The sequence below is a fragment of the Dichomitus squalens genome (genome assembly GCF_000275845.1).
Source record: "Dichomitus squalens LYAD-421 SS1 unplaced genomic scaffold DICSQscaffold_1, whole genome shotgun sequence".
NCBI classification, from domain to species: Eukaryota; Fungi; Basidiomycota; class Agaricomycetes; order Polyporales; family Polyporaceae; genus Dichomitus; species Dichomitus squalens.
Window position 1 is genome coordinate 942774 of NW_006766883.1, and position 18065 is coordinate 960838.

Sequence of the window (18065 nt, forward strand, 5' to 3'; positions counted from 1 at the left end):
TAGAGTCGTATCAATCCACGACGTCTTTAGGTAAGAGTTACCCAGAGTACCCCATTTCTCGACCACACAACCAGTCTACTAGTGTGTGCTCACGGTGAACTCAATCACGGTCATGCGTGCATCCACGCTTGTGGGCCGTAGCCGCCCTAGGCAGATGCACGTCCGGAGATTGAACGAACGACAGACTACAAGCGCCCATCCTACGCGTTTCTTGTTCCGTTCACTGCGACGTCACAGGCAGTCCTGAGCAAGATCGGCTCAGATCGGTCACGCTACACGAGAAACCGCGACGAGCCGACTTGGAGAACGAACAAATTCGTCTCTTCCTCAACTTCGTTCGTTAGCAAAGCGGTGAAAGCTTCATTCCCTTGAAGATATTTCTCCTGGCATGCCGGGATTTGATACAGAATGGCCTGCAGACTCTACGGAGTTCTGTCCTCATCCCTCGGCGCGAGATATCTTCGTCTGCGGGACGTATAAACTGGAACAATATCAAGATTCCAGCCTAGACGGCCCAGGAACGCCAGATGAAGAGGGTGTCATAGATTCTCACCGTGGTAAGCCGCAAGTCAGGAGAGGGAAATGTCTTCTGTTCCGAGTTCACGAAAACGACCAACTGTGCGCAAGCTCTTATGGATGCATCCGGAATGGCTGACAGACGCGATAAAGTGCAGCACCTTTCTTCATGAGACAAGTCTGCCCGCCATACTGGACATGAAATGGTTAGTTTAAATTCTCCGTCGATATCCTGACGAAGAACTCAACGTCTGGGAGGATAGGTGTCATCGGGCTCCTACCGTCTCACCACTCCTGGCAATCGCAGACTCGGAAGGGCATGTTACTCTTCATGAGCTCAGGAATGAAGAGGTACGCACTACTTGGCGATCACAATCGCCGGTTTCAACTGACACCACTCCTAGTCACGACTGCACCAACTACAGTCTATATCGTGCGCGTCATCCGACAGGCTATGTCTGTCTCTCGATTGGTCTAATCGAAGGATCCCAACAGAGTACGACTGCCTCCTCTGAATTACGATTGGCGCTCATTTGTATACAAGGGGGCTTGGGGACCTCATCGTCTCTCTCTCCAGCGGGTCCCTCTCTCTCCTTCGTCCAGGGGACGAGGGGCTTGTCGAAGCTGACTCATGGCATGCGCATGATTACGAGCCGTGGATCGCAGCCTGGGACTACTGGAATACGAACGTGGTTTATTCAGGTTGGTCCCTCTGCAACACAGCGAGTGAAGAGCCATTCAATCTCACCGATCACAGGCGGAGATGATCTCAAAATGAAGGGCTGGGATGTGCGACAGGGAGGGGATCAGCCCACCTTCACAAACAGGAGGTACGTATTTCAAACAGAATCTATTGTCCGCTTCCCTGACAGCTAGACGCAGATTCGACGCGGGAGTGACGACAATCCAATGTCACCCCTACATAGAGCACCTCCTTGCGGTCGGCAGCTACGACAACACCGTCCGTCTTTTTGACACCCGGAAACCCCTCGTACCACTCGTGCAAGTCGATGTTGGGAGTGGCGCATGGAGAGTCAAGTGGCATCCGTCCGAGACGCGCAAGAACGACCTCCTCGTCGCGTGCATGCACGATGGCTTCAAGGTCGTCCGCTTTGACACTGGGAAGGGTAACGCCACCACCGTCTCTTCTACTGAGATCGTTCAACGCTTTGATAAGCATACGTCACTAGCATATGGCGTCGACTGGTCGTTTGCGGAGGACGGCGAAAGTGCTGGTACATTAGTGGCTAGCTGTTCCTTCTATGACCACACGCTACATCTTTGGAGGGCATAGCTACAGGTCGCATATAATATCATAAACCTCGTTAAGTGGGGTATGCCATGTCGGATGACCATCCGAGGTCGCCTATTGAGCCGAGCCGGCCCCGTCATTGGGCGGAGAGGGTGCCCTGGTGGGTGGTGCGGGTGTCGGCGGCGCGTCGGTGCCCAGCCGTCGGCGTTTCCAGAATCCAGCGTTGGGGCCTTTCATAACAAACGCCAGCGCCCATTTCGACAGACCTCGTAAGGTGTCGGGACGATGGACCGCAGCAGTCAAGATGGTGGATAGTGGGAGGACAAAGACGAGTCTGGTCATGACCAGTCAGAACGCGCATGTATCGACATAATGAAGGCGTACCTCTCGGCCCATCGTACACTCGGCCGACCGCTCTTCACCCACTGATCTGAGATACAAGCCCTGATCGCTCGCGGAAGAACATAGAGAGCCATCTCACCCCGCCTTCGGCCGCGCTCGATCCAGATGCTAGCGCCGCAGAGCAAGCTCCCGACAAACGTGCAACCCAGAGACGAATCCCAGAAGTCATGCGAGATGCCAGGGAAAAGCCGCGCAAGTAACAACGTGCGTGTCAGGCAGACACCATACCAGACGGCCGCGACGAACGTCGACAGGAACGTAGCGCTACGCGCCACATTCTGCAGGGTCTGGATGAGATTTGGGATCTCGAGGAGCTTACGGGGCCGAGTGAGAAGAATCGGCAGGACGTGGACCTTTGCGTAGAGATCAGCAGCACATCCACAAATTGGGGTGAATGTACTTACAGGAAGGTAGAGCGCAACGGCTTCCGCGAAGGCTTGCAGACCGCGAATTCCGGCATTAGCGGTGCAGCCAGTCGCTAGACCACTATGTACCACCTCGCAGGGCAAGCCGCCAAGGCCACGCCGGTTGGAGACACCCAGAGCCTTCCAGGCGATGTCGGCTTCCGGCCCGCCATACGCAGGTACTTGCGCTGGGTCACCCCAAGCGGGGGGATAACCAAGATCTGCTGAGAGCGACGTGGCAAGGTCTGGGGGTACTGAGAAGCCTTTCGTATACGAGAAGCTCCCAGACCTGATGGCGCGCAGAGCTGTCAGAATACGAGGGTCGATGTTGGCTAGTTTCATGATCCTGCACATTGAGCGTCAAATACGGTTCACTGCAGTGGGTGGGGAAATTACGTGCCACTTGTTATAGGAAGGAGGCAATCTGACCACACTTTCAGCTTCTATGCACGATGGAATCAACTTCAGACCAACCTGTCCGGCTCGTAGAAGAAGCACCACATGATCCTGATGTTACGGATTTCAGTCTGACGCTCTACGAGATACGATGGAACGAAGAACGAACGTACCTTGCACTACTCGCCCAGAACACCAGCGCGTCCAGTCGGGTAGTCCACTTGCGTCTATCTGCCATCTTCTCTTCCTTGACAGCCGCGGGCAAATAACGTTCACTAGTCGAAGGTTTGAACAGAGCGAACTGCACGACAGTATCCATCGCGCGCACGAGCACGATCAAAGTGAGGTCCAACGTCGGCGAAGGCCTTCCGACCCAGGCCGAGGTAGCATGTCTCCGGCGCGAGTGCAACAGCCCGATTGCGAAGGAGGTGGAAACGATATTCGACAGGAACGTCTTCTGGGTGTCCGTCAGCGAGGACAGCCATGTTCGCACCTTCGCGAGGGGACCGTCCGTCCCACGACCGCCGTTTTTCGCAGACCACTCCTCCCATCGGTCCCAGACGTGTCGGATGGCCGCACCCCCGGCAACCCCGACGGTCATCGCCGACGCGAATGAGTTGACGGAAAGCTCGCGCTTAAGAAGATAGAGGACGCGTGAAAGACCTTGAGCACGCGCCTTTCGCGAAGTTAGGAAGGGGAGCAGTGCGGGGCCGAGCGCGAGCGAGAGGGCAAGGGAGTATGTTCTGAGCGCAATCTGGAGTGGGTGGTCGTCCGGGAGGGTGTGCAAGAAGTCCGCGAGGTCGTGCGGCGCATCCCGGACGCGCTTGCGGATGTCCAGAGTCTTCATGGCGGGGCGTTAGGAAAGGGGCCGCGCTGTCGCAGGGAAAGAGTGGGGCATTGCAAGTGAAGTGAGCGCGGCGTCGTACAGCGCGGTCGCACCAGCGCGTGAATGATGCCGCATGACGAGCGCCTCCAACGATATCACATGCGATCACTCTGCGAATCCACGCGGCAGATGCGCGCTCAATCAGGCAACCGTTGTGGTTGAACCAGTAAAACGCGGCGAAAACAATTGAGACATGCTCTGCCGTCATACATCGGTGGGATTTGTCAATGTGGTATAAGTAATGTACATTATACTAGCAATCAGGTATCGTCAAGATGACTTGAGCGCGTCGGCCGAATCCCCGCTCAAGTCTTTGGTATAACTCCAGAAGTCTAAGAATTGCACGCTATCCGGAATGCCTAGACCCGCTCGGAGATCTTGCAACAAACCAGCCTTTGCAAGAAGAGATATGAACTGAGCACGCGAATCCGGGTATACAAAGAGGCTCAAGATGTCCGAGCCCTACAAACAAAATCAGCAATGAACGACGGCGTACGAAGCTCAGCGGAAGAACTCACATGTCGTCGAATGACAGCAGCGACACGCTCTTTGGGTGCCGGTGCCAAACTGGCCCTTGATTCGGCGGTGAGATGAGCAGCGCCCGACTGGCTCGAACTTGTCGATATTCCATCCACGGACGGTAGTGTCCTCGATGTTATGCGTTTCCCGCTTTCAATGGCCTCGGGTGACACCACCGCAAAAGGAGCGATGACAGGATTCAACGACGAAACGCGAGATGCAGGCCTGGATGCTCCAGGGACCCCAAGCCACCTGGCCCAAAGCTCCACTTTCCGCCCATCCCAACCTAGGCGACGGAGTGCAAGGTGACATCGCTGCCAGTCGCCGGCATCGCCTCTCCACACTTCAATATCGTCCTCGCTGTCGTTCGTGGCAGTGAGCAGGACAGATGGCGGCCGCGTCGCTCCCTCCTCGTGATGCTCCAGCTCCGGGAGACCCGACAGAGCTCCGGCGTCCTCGAGGACACTTGCAGCCTCGTGCAAGGCCTGTGCAGGGCGCATCATCAACCGTATCCATCGTCGACGTCGCACGAGTCCGCGGTTGCTCATGAAGCCCGGATTGGGGCTCCACTTCTTGCTCCGAAAAGAACGGGCATACTCAAAGCCGTCATACTGGACCTCGCCGTCGCCACGCATGTCGATCATCCAGGCTCTGGAGACCCACCTCCAGGAGCCATCCGGAAGTGGGTAGTCCTCCAGAGTGACGGTGGGCTGGTTCCTCCGGGGAGAGGTCGAGGCGGTGGGGATGGTGAACGGGGGAGGGTCCAGGGGCAGGAGAGTCAGTGGCGAGTAGTTCGCGGTGGAAAATACAGTTGCACTGACGTGGCTCTCAGCCAAGAGATTGGGTGTTGAGATACGTCTGTTACGCACCCTCGCTGGTTCTCGTACAACACCGCCCATCTGTAGACATCCTTGTCGTAATCCTCATCGAGTTCGGTAGAGATATTGGGGTCTTCGGCAAGCTCTACCAAGTCAAGTGTGTCGGAGGGTCGAGGACATGTTGAGTCAAGTTCTTCGAAGTAGGAGCGGCGCGATGAGTCTTCGGACGTGGTCCTCTTCCGGTGGAGGTACGGTAGAGACAGTGAGACATTGGAGAGAAAGCTGTGCTTGCTTAATCGCTGCCGAGCTTGGTTCGCGGCGGCATATTCACCCCTCTCGAGTGCGTCTGGTGGAGGCGGTGACAATGCCTGCACGAAATGCAGAGAAGACGGACCAGCCGGGGTGGACGCAAAGGAAGAGCCCTCGGACATGGCTCGACCGAGGTGAGTGTGGCTGACTATGGTTAGGGTTGGTGTCTGTGTTCGCCCACATAGAATCACATGACGTCATTACCTCGAGGTTCGCTGCGACCATGTTCCGTCTTCCCGCTCGCACGCTTATATACCTCTCCGCCCAAGCTCGTCCAGCCATCCGAAGACATGGACCATTCAGGGTTGGCCCTCTTCTCAGACCAAGCCCAACGCCATTGCTTGCGCTCTCCAGGCGAAGCCAAAGCACGACGTCTAGTGGCCCGAGACGATGTCCGTCGTGCTCGACTCCCTTCCCCACCTCTCTTCCAGTTTGCCCGGACTGCTTCTACATCACGCCAATGCCAGAGTCGATGACATATCATGAAATGCTTGGAACGCCGTACGAACCCAACCCATTTGTGGTTGACCTCCGTCAACTCAAGAACCAGTTCCGAACGGTCCAAGGAATTGTGCATCCAGATCGCTGGGTTGGCAAACCTCCGGTATGTATTGTGCTTAGCGTAAATATGTTGAAAATGACCATTTTTGTATGTACTCTTTCTACAGGAGCATCAAGCAATTGCATCTGCGATGTCTTCTCGCATAAATGAGGCTTTACATCGCCTGTCTGATCCCTTGAGAAGAGCTGAGTACATCCTCGCCCGCGAAGGTCTCGCCGGTGAAGAGACAGATAAGTTGGAAGATATGGATCTCCTGATGGAGGTGATGGAGGCGCGGGAGGGTCTTGCTAGTGCGGAATCTCAGGAAGAGGTCGAGGAAATCCGGTCGCAAAATCAAGGTGCGTGCGCGGACGCTCGGCGCGCTCACCTTGGACTAAATGGCCCAGCAGCCAAGATAGAGGAAGTACTGAAGGAGATTGAGGACCTGGTCGCGGAGAAGAACTGGGACGCCCTTCGTACCGCAGCAGTCAAGCTCAAATATCTGCAAGGCATACAGTCCGCTGCAGCAGCTTGGCCAGCAGTTGTCCATGATCACTAGACTGTATAGTAGAATAACTGCCACCTATTGTGAGGCATAGGTGGCGATCCATGTATATACTTCTTCCCCACTCATCAACGATTTATGTTATCTCTTCTACGTGCATATGCTGGACCAACGCAAGGCTTTGCGAAGGCTTTCTGTGGACTGACGTCAGACGCCGAATCGCAGCTCGGCACTCTCCAGCGAAATGAGACAGAGCGGGCGTCTGTCGCCCAGCAAGACTTGTCCGACACCGTCTTGACCGACTCTCGGTCGCTGCTTCGACGCCAGCCCTGTTCGAGCTGCGTCTCCGTCCTAGTTTCTTGTCTGTTCAAACCTTGTAGCTTGGAGATCCTGAACCTTTAGAGAGGCGTGGAACTTCCAAGGGGGACGATATAGGTCGGTGCAACATCGCATTCGCTCTCCAGAACTGCGTTTACCCTCTGCTGTGATAGAACCGTCTGTCTCGTTCACATCCTTATGCGCTTTCCCTTTGGGCTACGACTCAGGCGCAGCCTTCTTCTCATGCCATTCCAGCAACCTTCTCCGCTCGCATCACCTTCGGCTTCATCGTCTCGCCCCTTCTCTCGCTCGACTCCCGCTACCAAGCAGTCCTCTGCCTCTCCTAAACGCGTCTCGGAATCTCCATCTGCCGAGGAGCCCCCTTCCAAAATTCACAAGGCCGACCGAACACCTAATAGTCCTGCTGCCATGTCTCACCCGGAGCGCACGCATCCCCGCTCCGCTCGAGGCGCATCATCCTCCCTGCTCGCCAGAGCACACAAGAACAATGCTTCTGGTGGCGGAAGAGGTGGTGGTGGGAAGAAGAGGAAGGAGAACCGAGCGCCTCCCCTTCCCGGACCTCTACACGATGAGCAGTACATTACCAGTACCTACAAGGTGAAGCCTCTCAAGCAGATCCACGAAACCAATCCGAAATCCCCCTTGAGCAACTACATCATAATGACGAGCGGTGAAAAAATGGAGTTCACGGCTCTCCATGGTGTAGTTGAGGGTAGCGACCAAGTCGTATGGAGGTGAATATCGAAATGCGTTAGCTGTAGCGGCCTGCAATCTCATACAGAGTTGCTGCTCAGGTGCTCCATAGCCGTCAAACACGACCGTGGTGAAGTCGTCGGTACCGGGGACCATCCTAATCGTAAAAACGCAGAGACCTTGGCCGCTCTCTCCGCGTTGTATCAGCTGGATGCGGTCGGCGGGGTATGTACATCTCATGTATGATCGGCCACATGCTCACGTTCGGGTCGAAGTTTGATAAACGCAAAGAAAAGGCGAAGGAAGAAGCGACTCCTGTCGAAACCACCTTGTCCGATGGCTCTGTGGTCGACTACGAGCGTGCTCGTCACTTCATGGACTACTACTGCCGCCGATTCCGTTTCACGAAGCCAGACATTGTCTACTCTCAGCCTCCCCGAGGCCAATGGCAGGCTGATATGATCGTAGGCGACCGTCGCATCGGATTCGGCAAGGGCCCGAATAAGAAGGAAGCCATGACCAGATGTTACACCGATGTCGTGCAGTACTTGGAGAAGTGCGACCCCAGCATTTGGCAGGACTTCTTGAGGGATGTCAAGTTGGGCAAGGACCTCGGAATGGCGCCTCCGGTGCTCTTCCAAGCCGACGACATCCTAGAGGACCAGATCCAGAACCTCAAGGAAGACATCAAGAGGAGTACCCTCTACCGCAATAGGCCAACCATCCGGTCTGCCGCTGATGGTCAAGGTCTTCCGCTACAAGGTAGCTCCAGCTACCGCCGACCCCCTGCATCTGCGGCCTACCTCGCTGAGAAGTCCGCTCGACTTCGTAGCCGCCGCGAGGCATACTTGACGAACCCCGCTTTGGAATCCATTCGTAACACGCGTGCGACCCTTCCCGTGTTCACGAAGTCGGAGGAGCTCCTCAAGCACGTGAACGAGCACGATGTCACTATCTGCATGGCGGCGACTGGTTCCGGCAAAACGACGCAGATCCCGCAGCTGATCCTAGACGAGTGGATCGAGCGAGGGGAAGGCGCGAAATGCAACATCATCTGTACCCAACCTCGCCGTATCGCCGCTATCAGTGTTGCGGAACGTGTCGCAAAGGAGCGAGGCGAGACGTGCGGTAGGGATGGTACGGTCGGGTACCAAGTCCGCTTCGAGTCAAAGCTCCCTGAGGACCATGGCTCCATCACCTACTGTACCACTGGTGTCTTCTTACGCAAGATGCAGACGGCGCTGATGGAGACGTCTTCGCGGAGGAGCATGGACGATGTTACTCACATCATTGTCGACGAAGTCCACGAACGTGACGTCGACATCGACCTGATGCTCGTCGTTTTGAAACGGTTGTTGGCGGAACGTCGTGCGCAAAAGAAGCCGGTCAAGATTGTGCTCATGAGCGCCACTATCGACGCAACGCTCTTCAGGAAGTACTTCCCTGATGAGCAAGGTCAGCCCGCGGGTGTCGTCGAAATCCCTGGCCGCGCTCATCCTGTGCAGAAGCACTTCCTCGATGACTTTGTTCCCGAGTTGGCCTCGGACCCGAAGACATCCTGGGTCTTCCGAGAGGAGTCGGTGAGGAAGTACCTGACTCAAGAACTGGGTCCTGATGGACCAGGCGTCGCCCCATCATTGCATTCCTCTCGCGCGCCTACCCCTATCTTGAAGGAACACTCTCGCGACACGGATGACCTCGAACTCCCCACTCCTCTCATCGCCTTGACTATCGCGCACGTCCTCAAAAAGTCGCAGGACGGTCACGTACTCGTTTTCCTGCCTGGCTGGGACGACATCAGTGCTGTCCGGAGATTCCTACTCGAGGGAGACAGGTCAAAACCTTTAGGGTTTAACTTCGGTGACACAAGCAAATTCAGCATACACCTACTCCATTCCACCATCCCCGTCGCTGAGCAACAAGCTATCTTCGATCCTCCTCCTCCCGGTGTCCGTCGCATCATCCTCTCTACCAACATCGCCGAAACCTCTGTCACTATCCCTGACGTCGTCTACGTCGTCGACACAGCGCGCATCAAGGAGCAGCGCTATGACCCGGCCCGCCACATTTCGAATCTCGTCTCTGCCTGGGTCGGCACGTCGAACCTCAATCAGCGTGCAGGTCGTGCAGGTCGTCACCGTCCCGGGGAGTACTTCGGCATTCTGAGTCGCAGACACGCCGAGGAGCTGCACCCGCATCAAACAGTTGAGATGAAGCGTGTCGACCTCGAGAACGTCGTCATGCACGTCAAGGCGCTCAACTTCCCTGGCATGACTATCGAAGAGGTTCTCGCCGCGACCATCGAACCCCCTGCTCCCGAGCGTATCGAGGCCGCTATCAAGTCCTTACACATGGTCGGCGCGCTTGACGCGGATAACAATCTCACGTCGCTCGGAAGTGTCCTTCTGCAGCTCCCTGTGGATCCACGTCTCGGTCGCCTCGTGCTATTCGGCTCCTTCTTCCGCTGCCTCGACTCCGCGCTCACAATCGCGGCTCTCATGGGATCCCGTGAACCCTTCGTGGCGCCCATCCATATCAAGCAGGAGGCGCAGGCGAAGAAGAATTCGTGGACGCCCGACGAGTTCCGCTCAGACATCCTCGCGGCGCTCCGGGCGTATAATGAATGGTGGGCGCTGCAAAGCCAGAACCTGTACGTATCCGCGAACCGGTTCTGCTCAGACAACTTCCTGTCAAAACCTACTCTCCTCAATGTTGCAAAGGTAAAGGATCACCTGCTGAAGGCATTGTACGATGTTGGTGTGGTCGACGTATCTGGAGGAGGACGGCTGCCGTATGTCCCACCCGGAGCGCGGTCGCGAGACGTCCCTCCGGTGCCGAGCCAACTCAATGAGAACGGCGACTCCTTACCTCTCCTAGCCGCCCTCATCGCGATCGCTTGCCAGCCGAAGTTCGCAATCCGGACAGGTGAGAGGATATACCGCACTGCAGTGGACAAGGTGAGCGTGATACGACCCAGCATCATGGTAGGCCGGCGCTGACTGTGATCGAAGGCGGTTATCATTCACCCGTCGAGCGTCAATCACCGCAGGCGAGAGATGCCCAAGGACGGTACCCCTCATGTCGAGAAGCAAATCATCGCGTACGCTGAGAAGAGGCAAAACATTTCCACGGGGCCTCACGCCGAGAAATACCTGGTCGCGACGACTCGCTTGGATCCCCTGACCTACGTACTGTTCGGCGCGTACCGTATCACCGTCACGTCGCGCGGGCTGGAGTGTGATGACTGGCTCCCTGTCATTGGCAGCATGGATGTCTTGGACGACCTCGAGCGACTCAAAGTAATGATGGAGGACTGCCTGCTTCGCGTCTTCCAGGGCATCATCGCCAGCCGACAGCGCAAGGCGCACCAATTTAAGAAGCCTCTGACGTATGCCGAAGGTCGTGAAGACGAGTCTGGCGACGAGGAGGAAGACGACCTGACGAATGTTCCATTGACCGACACGGAGATCAAAGAACTCGACCTGATGACGAGGGACGCAGTCCGGATCCTCAACCGCTACAGCACCTATCGCGCCGCGATGCAATCTCAGTCCAATTCCCGTCCTGGCACGCCCATGGACTCACCCTCGCTGGCGTCAGTGCGCCTTCCATATTCACCACATAGCGGAGCGCGGTCAGGATACTCGACGCCATACAACATTGCGTCGGCATACTCGTCGAGACCCAGCACGCCGAGCCGACTATCGAGGCAGTAGGGGACGTCATGGAATCGGAGTGGCATATGGTTATGGTTAGAGTCATACCATCGTGGCAAGATACACTAGTCGTCTATCCGCATACGCATCGTAATAAACTGAAATTTCCATAGCTCACAATCATAGCATGCCATCGGTCCGATGTGCGTTGGCAGTGGCACCTTGAGAGAACGGCTTGGCCGCTTGTTACAGAGCTCATCTACCTCGTGGTCTGTGTGGGCTCGTGTGAGAACAGAGTTAGCCCGACTCCCTAGTAGGGATAGCACTCGGCAAATGATGATGTGCCCTGGGTGAGCGCTGAGCGCTGAGCATGGACCTGGTGTCTCACTTCGAGATGACTACAAGACCAAGGACCTTTTAGACCACCCTCATTTCTGGTCACGACGTCGACCTAACCCCCGCTATGCCATTCGCTTTCAGACGACAACCTTTCAGCGCGGTGTACACACTTTGCGGGGTCGTCTACCTTCTGGCAGCTCTTCCGGTATGGCTCATTCTAGAGGCACTGCCGTCTGCTCGTCCCCGCAGATCCTGGTCCATTAAACGTGCCCTCTTCGCTCGTGCGGCACGGTTCTTCATTGGGGTGATGTGGCGCACCTGCCTACCCGCCCCAATTCCTCTGTCGAAATACGAACAGAATGCCAAGACACTTGGTTTCGTGTCGGTAGACGCCACTCACGAGCTCATTGTGGGCGAAATCGGCGAGATCGCGAAGCAAACCCGCGTCAAAGCAGAGCGTACCGGCGGATTCTGGTATGGTCCTCGAGACCCAAATGGCGACGTGGGGCAGCGACCGTCACCCGACGAAAGAGTCGTGTATTACTTCCATGGTCTGTCTCAGCCCCCCTCTTCATGATATTTTATATACTCACTCCTCACTCCTTCATCCATCAGGCGGGGGTCATGTTGTGAGTCTCGAACGACTACCTTGGATTCTTCAGACTATTCATGCTGTCCTAGATGGGCTCAGCCCGCCCAGGAGGTGGAAGCATGCCTATATTTAAAGGATTCCTAGAACACTTGGGGCCAAACCTCCGCATTTTTGCGCTCGAGTATCGCATATCTTCGGCGGCGCCATTCGAACCCGCCAATCCCTTTCCGGCCTCCCTCGTGGATGCCGTTGCGGGTTACAGATACCTCATCGAGGACGTCGGCTTCAGACCGCGTCAGATCATCCTCTCTGGAGATTCCGCGGGAGGTGGCATCGCGTTCAATCTCGCTCGGTACATCGCCACGGCAAAGCTCCCCTCTCTGCCTCAGCCCGGCGGTCTCATCCTCCTCTCTCCCACCATGGACTGGGCCCAGACCCATACCGGTCCGGGGTCATCCATGGAGCGCAACTATCGCTCCGACATTGTGCATGCCATCCTCGAGAGCGGCTACACACCACGGGCATTGATAGGCAGCCTCCCGGAGGAAACCGCCTCAAAGAGCCCATGGATCTCACCCGGCTCCCTGCAGGCCGAATGGCGGCCGGGGATGTTCTCCGGCTTTCCTCGCACAGTCATCGTTGCTGGAGGTGCGGAATACACCCTGGACGGAATGCACACAGCCGGGGATCGGCTGATCGAGGACAACGGGAAGGAGAACGTCACATTCATCGAGCCTCCTGATGCGTTACACGACTTTTTGGCCATGGAGTTCCATGAGCCAGAGAGGACGGACGTACTGAAGGAACTTGCGGCGTGGATGAAGACTTTATGAACACGCGGACAAAATGCGGAGGCTCTCCTTTGCACGTGGAGTGGATCTGTAGCAATGACTCGTCTCATAGCGGAGGCGAAACCCTCTAGATGTTCTCTATTCTGTAGCGAGACTGTCTCCTATAGAGTGCGCTCATCTAAATCGGGCATGCTGTCCTAATTTGTCTTCGGTGGACTTGAACGGCTCCTCCGAGTAGCGACGTTGGGGACGGACTCCCTCGACTTGAATTTATTACAAGCTTACTTCAGCTAAGCGACAGAGACCGGGCTACATAATATGACTCGTAAGCCTCTTAATGCGCTGTGTAGTGATATTGTGTTTGAAACCTGGAGTATGCTAGCAAGGTGTCAGTCAAGGCAGCTGGGTCAGTGGAGGTGCCAGGGCCCGATCAGGATTGACAGTGGCAGGTCACGTGAGGATGGTAGCCGGTGCGCGTTTCTCCGCACTCGTCGCCGCCGGCACGCACTAACAAATGGTCCACATCTCTGTCTGCAACGCCTCTGCAGCTGTCCATGAGCTGACTTGGTCTACTGATTGCTACTGCTCTAACGACTGCGCTATCGTTGACGCTCTGCTTTCCATTCTCTGTACATCTGGCCCCAAACAACTTACGACATCCGGTTACCCCCGCCCAATATACCAACATGGCTACGAACATGCGAGGCCTGACGCAGGTACGGCTTGGTTTTTGGACTATGCGAGCTAATTCTCACGTGATGTGTCTAGTTCATCGCGGACATCCGCGGTGCGCGCGTCAGGGAGCTGGAGGAGAAGAGGATTAATAAAGAGATGGCCAATATACGCAAACGGTTCAAAGGTACGCCGGCCGCACTGTACTGCAGCGCATATGTTCAACTACGTCAGATGGGAACCTCGATGGTTACCAGAAGAAGAAGTGAGGGTGCCGCTCCTGCACTCCGTGTGCACAGGACTCACGCATAGCGTTCGCACCGCTGCTTAGATATGTCGCGAAGGTCATCTTCACATACATTCTCGGCTACAAGGTCGACATTGGACATATGGAGGCTGTCAACCTAATCTCTAGCTCAAAGTATAGCGAGAAGCAGATTGTGAGTGTCGGCAGCTATGAACCATGTCCGCGTCCACATTAGCTCACTGGCCTTCTAGGGCTATCTCGCCGTGACACTACTTATGCACGAGAACTCTGACTTCCTCCGGCTGGTCGTCAACTCCATCAGGAAAGACCTCAATGATAACAACGAAATTCACAATTGTCTGGCCCTGCACGCCATCGCGAACGTAGGCGGCCAGGAGATGGCGGAAGCACTCGCAGAGGACGTGCACCGTCTCCTTATTTCTCCGTAAGTATCCGATTAACTCTCAGCTTATCACTGCCTGAACGCCGTTCAGAACGTCGGAAAACTTTGTGAGGAAGAAGGCGGCCCTCACATTACTACGCCTGTACCGGAAACACCCTGATGTCATCCCTGCGAAGGAATGGGCTTTGCGTATAGTGTCAATCATGGACGATTCAGACCTGGTGAGCCCATTTCACCGGGTATTTGCATCGGAACTCACGCGTGTGTAGGGCGTAGTATTGTGTGTAACAAGCCTGGTCTTGGCCCTCGCGCAGGATCATTTGGAAGCGTTTGCTGTTGCCTACCAGAAGGCCGTCGACAGGTTGAACCGTGTAAGTATACCGCTTCTATCCGTTCGATACACTCTCACGAACCCCGCGTAGCTTGTTGTTGAGCATGAGTATTCTGCAACGTACGGATACTATAAGGTTCCAATACCCTGGCTGCAAGTCAAACTGCTGCGACTTTTGCAGTACTATCCTCCATCAGGTAGGATCTCCCCACCCTCGATTGCGCCGTTGGTGTTTCATGCTGGATTTTGAAGAGGACCCTACCATACAAACCATGCTGCAGGAGGTTCTGCAGACCATCATGAACAACTGCAACGAACCTTCAAGGAACGTCCAACACAACAATGCACAGCATGCTGTCCTTTTCGAGGCTATCAGTCTCGCCATCCACATCGACACGAGCTCCCCGTTGGTGAACACTGCTGCGGTTCTGTTGGCCAGATTCATTAGCTCTAAGGAGACTAACGTTCGGTATCTTGGCTTGGATACCTTGGCGCACCTTGCGTCGCGAGCGGACAACTTGGAGGCCATTAAGAAGCACCAGGGGACGATCATCCTTTCGCTCCGCGACAAGGACATTTCAGTGCGACGGCGCGCTCTTGACCTGCTCTACAGTATGTGCGATACCGACAACTCGGAGCTTATCGTCGGCGAGCTTCTGCGATACTTGAAGATTGCTGACTATGGACTGCGGGAGGAAATGGTGCTCAAGATCGCGATCTTGACCGAGCGCTACGCGAACACGTACAAGTGGTACGTCGACACCATCCTGGAACTGCTCAGTGCGGCTGGCGACCACGTCGGCGAAGAAGTCTGGTATCGTGTGGTCCAGATCGTGACAAATACGGAGGACCTGCAGGCCTACGCCGCGAAGGTCGTCTTCGAGTACCTGAAGTCGCCATCTTCCCACGAAAGTCTTGTCAAAGTCGGCGGTAAGTGTCCTCGTTGAAGCATTATTGACGTTTCCACTGAACACACCGATCAGGCTACATTCTCGGTGAATATGGTCACCTAATCGCAAACGAGCCGGGTTACAGTCCCATCGAACAGTTCCAGGCTCTGCACTCCAAGTCACAATTCTGCATGGCACCCACCCGCGCTCTCCTTTTGTCGACCTACATCAAATGGGTCAACGTCTTCCCCGAGATAAAGCCCCAGCTTCTCAATGTCTTCGAGCGCTATCGCCATGTCCTCGATGTAGACCTGCAACAACGAGCGTGCGAATTCTTTGCCCTCGCGCAGCGACCAGAAGACGACGAGTTGCTGCAGAACGTCTGCGAGGAGATCCCGCCATTCCCCGCGCGCGAAAGCACACTTGTCAGTCGCCTCAACAAGAAGCACGGAGATACGTCAGACGGGCGCACATGGAGCATTGGTGCCAAGGACTCGAACCTCGACCGGTCGGCGTCGAAGCTCATGCGTAAGCCGACGACCAAAATAACCACAAACGGGTCGGGTGCGACCGCTGCCAACGGCGACCTGTCGTCAGACATCACAAATTCTCTCCTCGGTCTCGACATGAGCAGTTCCCCGATCGCCGTCGAGCCGACAGCGGCGCTGGCTGCGAAGGGGATCCCACGACTCACTGCTGGACCTAATGTCGAGCGTTGGTTCGAGAAACTCCTCTACAGCGGGGACGGTGTGCTCTACGAGGATGTACAGATCCAAGTCGGCGTCAAGTCGCGCTATCACGGCCCCCTCGGTCAAGTCGCAGTGTACATCGGAAATAAGATGTCTGCGCCCCTGACATCGTTCACGACCACGCTGCATACGGAGGAGCCGGAGGCGCTCACGGCGTCGTTCGTGAAGATTGCCCCGAGCACGCTCGCACCACGCACCCAGATCCAGCAGATCGTTCAGGTCGAGTGCAAGAAGATCTTCAAGGTGCCGCCCATTCTCGTCGTGTCCTTCCTCGCCGGAGCGCACCAGACGATCGCCGTTCGGCTCCCGATCGTGATCACCAAGTTCCTCGAGGGCGTGAAGCTTGGCTCTGGCGATTTCTTCGAGCGGTGGAAGCTCATTGGGGGCCCGCCACGCGAGGCCCAGGGCATCTTCCCGATCTCGCTGGACGCCACAGGCCACATCGATACCGCGAAACAGCGACAGGTCGTGTCTGGCTACGGGTTCCAGGTCCTGGACGGCATCGACCCGAACCCAAGCAACGTCGTTGGTGCCGGCATTTTGCATACAGCCGTGGATGGGAAGGTCGGGTGTTTGTTGCGTCTAGAACCAAACAGGGAAGCCAAGGTACGCTCATCACCTTGCCTCCAACTTAAACTGTTTCGCTCACGCTGGTGGCTAGCTTTCCCGTGTCACGGTCCGCAGCACGTCGGAGGACGTCGCCACAGAGGTACAGAAGCTTGTGCAGAAGCCGCTCATGGCAGATGCATCCGCGCTTGCGGAGAAGCGTACCGGTTGATCGTCCCGTGCTGTGACGATGTCTTGTGCTTGATGTTTCCTCGTTCTGTAGCATGGACTTATCTAACGGATTGTATACAACATATCGAACACAGACAACTAATGCGTAATAATACAGACTTGCAAAAAGCGCGAATGCAAGACAGCAGTTGAAGGCGGCAACAGGCGGCGACTATCGCCGTGTCAAGATGGAGCGGAAGATGTTTTTGCGCCTCTTCCCTGTGTCGTCGTCCATCGAGCTATCGGACATCGGTGACTGCAGCGGTTCTGGCGCAGAATTCCTCGCCAGCGGGGAATCAGTGGACGTTGAACGCGGATGGTGGACGAGGGGGGGTGGCTTGACGCGACGGCCATCGGGCGCGGGAGGTGACATGGACATGGTTGGCAGAGACGATGGCAAGGGCATAGGAGGTTGCGGCGGAGAACGAGGCTCAGGGTATGATCCCGAGCTGAAGGAGCGGCCGGAGCTGTCCTCAGACCCTCGCTCAGAACTAGATGGTGCCGTAGAGGGACGGCTGTCGCGGCGACTAGGCGCGTGGACTCGGGTCGACGTTCGGCGACGACCCCGTAGGCGAGCGGCGAGGAGCCGAAAGGGGAGAAGAGAGGGTAAGAGGGATAAACGTATCAGAAAACTCGACGGGGCAGAGCGGCGGTCGGCACGAAGGCACAAGACCGACGAAAGCTAGTCTTCACGCAACCAGCGACAGACTAGTCCCAATGACCAAGTTATACATTAGCAATCGGAGGGAGATACAACGCTATGGTCACTCACCTAGTCCCAATGACCAAGAGGTCGAGATGGGGACTAGGGAGTGCCTAAGGGGGTCCTTATATACTAGAAGGGCTGCTTAGCAACCAAAGACAAGGCGCGAGAGCGAGGCAGTGAAGATGACAAAGGGAGAACAAAGGGCGGGAAGGAAAAGGCAAAGGCATGGTGATCACGGGAACGTAGCATGCGGGTGTGGGAACGTATCTGCAGTGTCCAAACTGGGATGGGCTAAGAAAGGAAATGGTCCGAAAATGGAAGGTGGGCGGTCG

General features: G+C 56.0%; 6 protein-coding genes across 6 annotated transcripts; 4 read left to right on the top strand and 2 right to left on the bottom strand.

The window, feature by feature from the left end:
- Window positions 1-203: 203 nt before the first annotated feature.
- Window positions 204-3822, bottom strand: DICSQDRAFT_130953 (uncharacterized protein). The gene is made up of 12 exons (XM_007360143.1): window positions 3144-3822; window positions 3049-3081; window positions 2975-2998; window positions 2575-2920; window positions 2153-2523; window positions 1399-2102; window positions 1274-1346; window positions 1061-1218; window positions 921-1012; window positions 780-867; window positions 675-722; window positions 204-618 (listed from the first exon to the last, which is right to left on the bottom strand). The coding sequence occupies exons 1-6, from the start codon at window positions 3815-3817 to the stop codon at window positions 1883-1885; spliced, it is 1668 nt and encodes a 555-aa protein (XP_007360205.1). The 5' UTR covers window positions 3818-3822; the 3' UTR covers window positions 204-618; window positions 675-722; window positions 780-867; window positions 921-1012; window positions 1061-1218; window positions 1274-1346; window positions 1399-1882.
- Window positions 3823-4063: 241 nt separating this feature from the next.
- DICSQDRAFT_151150 (uncharacterized protein) lies at window positions 4064-5490 on the bottom strand. The gene is made up of 2 exons (XM_007360144.1): window positions 4375-5490; window positions 4064-4318 (listed from the first exon to the last, which is right to left on the bottom strand). Exons 1-2 carry the CDS (start codon window positions 5272-5274, stop codon window positions 4127-4129), a joined length of 1092 nt encoding a protein of 363 aa, XP_007360206.1. The 5' UTR covers window positions 5275-5490; the 3' UTR covers window positions 4064-4126.
- Window positions 5491-5866: 376 nt separating this feature from the next.
- DICSQDRAFT_21536 (Co-chaperone Hsc20) lies at window positions 5867-6578 on the top strand (the record flags this gene model as incomplete). The annotated part of the gene is made up of 3 exons (XM_007359685.1): window positions 5867-6106; window positions 6171-6402; window positions 6454-6578. Coding segments are annotated over 3 exons (597 nt in total), but the record flags the coding sequence as incomplete, so codon positions are not given.
- Window positions 6579-7295: 717 nt separating this feature from the next.
- On the top strand, window positions 7296-11296 carry DICSQDRAFT_46632 (P-loop containing nucleoside triphosphate hydrolase protein; the record flags this gene model as incomplete). Its single annotated transcript, XM_007359788.1, has 4 exons — window positions 7296-7621; window positions 7682-7805; window positions 7856-10537; window positions 10592-11296. 4 exons carry the CDS (start codon window positions 7296-7298, stop codon window positions 11294-11296), a joined length of 3837 nt encoding a protein of 1278 aa, XP_007359850.1.
- A 403-nt stretch (window positions 11297-11699) lies between these two features.
- DICSQDRAFT_164545 (alpha/beta-hydrolase) lies at window positions 11700-13000 on the top strand (the record flags this gene model as incomplete). The annotated part of the gene is made up of 3 exons (XM_007360145.1): window positions 11700-12126; window positions 12191-12204; window positions 12257-13000. The coding sequence occupies 3 exons, from the start codon at window positions 11700-11702 to the stop codon at window positions 12998-13000; spliced, it is 1185 nt and encodes a 394-aa protein (XP_007360207.1).
- Window positions 13001-13505: 505 nt separating this feature from the next.
- Window positions 13506-17549, top strand: DICSQDRAFT_158447 (Adaptor protein complex AP-2 alpha subunit). Its single transcript, XM_007360146.1, has 11 exons — window positions 13506-13674; window positions 13727-13817; window positions 13865-13895; window positions 13962-14070; window positions 14129-14322; window positions 14372-14501; window positions 14550-14651; window positions 14703-14808; window positions 14864-15541; window positions 15595-16856; window positions 16912-17549. The coding sequence occupies exons 1-11, from the start codon at window positions 13645-13647 to the stop codon at window positions 17026-17028; spliced, it is 2850 nt and encodes a 949-aa protein (XP_007360208.1). The 5' UTR covers window positions 13506-13644; the 3' UTR covers window positions 17029-17549.
- The last annotated feature ends 516 nt before the right edge of the window (window positions 17550-18065 follow it).

Bases quoted from the DNA above. Each gene is read 5' to 3' on its own strand.
- DICSQDRAFT_130953 (XM_007360143.1), bottom strand. From the start codon at position 3,817: ATGAAGACTCTGGACATCCGCAAGCGCGTCCGGGATGCGCCGCACGAC. The intron at 3,082-3,143 runs GTACGTTCGTTC...CCGTAACATCAG, and splicing joins TTCTGGGCGAGTAGTGCAAG to GATCATGTGGTGCTTCTTCT. The intron at 2,524-2,574 runs GTAAGTACATTC...CTCTACGCAAAG, and splicing joins CCGTTGCGCTCTACCTTCCT to GTCCACGTCCTGCCGATTCT.
- DICSQDRAFT_151150 (XM_007360144.1), bottom strand. From the start codon at position 5,274: ATGGGCGGTGTTGTACGAGAACCAGCGAGGGTGCGTAACAGACGTATC. The intron at 4,319-4,374 runs GTGAGTTCTTCC...TTTTGTTTGTAG, and splicing joins CTGCTGTCATTCGACGACAT to GGCTCGGACATCTTGAGCCT.
- DICSQDRAFT_158447 (XM_007360146.1), top strand. From the start codon at position 13,645: ATGGCTACGAACATGCGAGGCCTGACGCAG. The intron at 13,896-13,961 runs GTGAGGGTGCCG...ACCGCTGCTTAG, and splicing joins GATGGTTACCAGAAGAAGAA to ATATGTCGCGAAGGTCATCT. The intron at 14,323-14,371 runs GTAAGTATCCGA...AACGCCGTTCAG, and splicing joins CACCGTCTCCTTATTTCTCC to AACGTCGGAAAACTTTGTGA.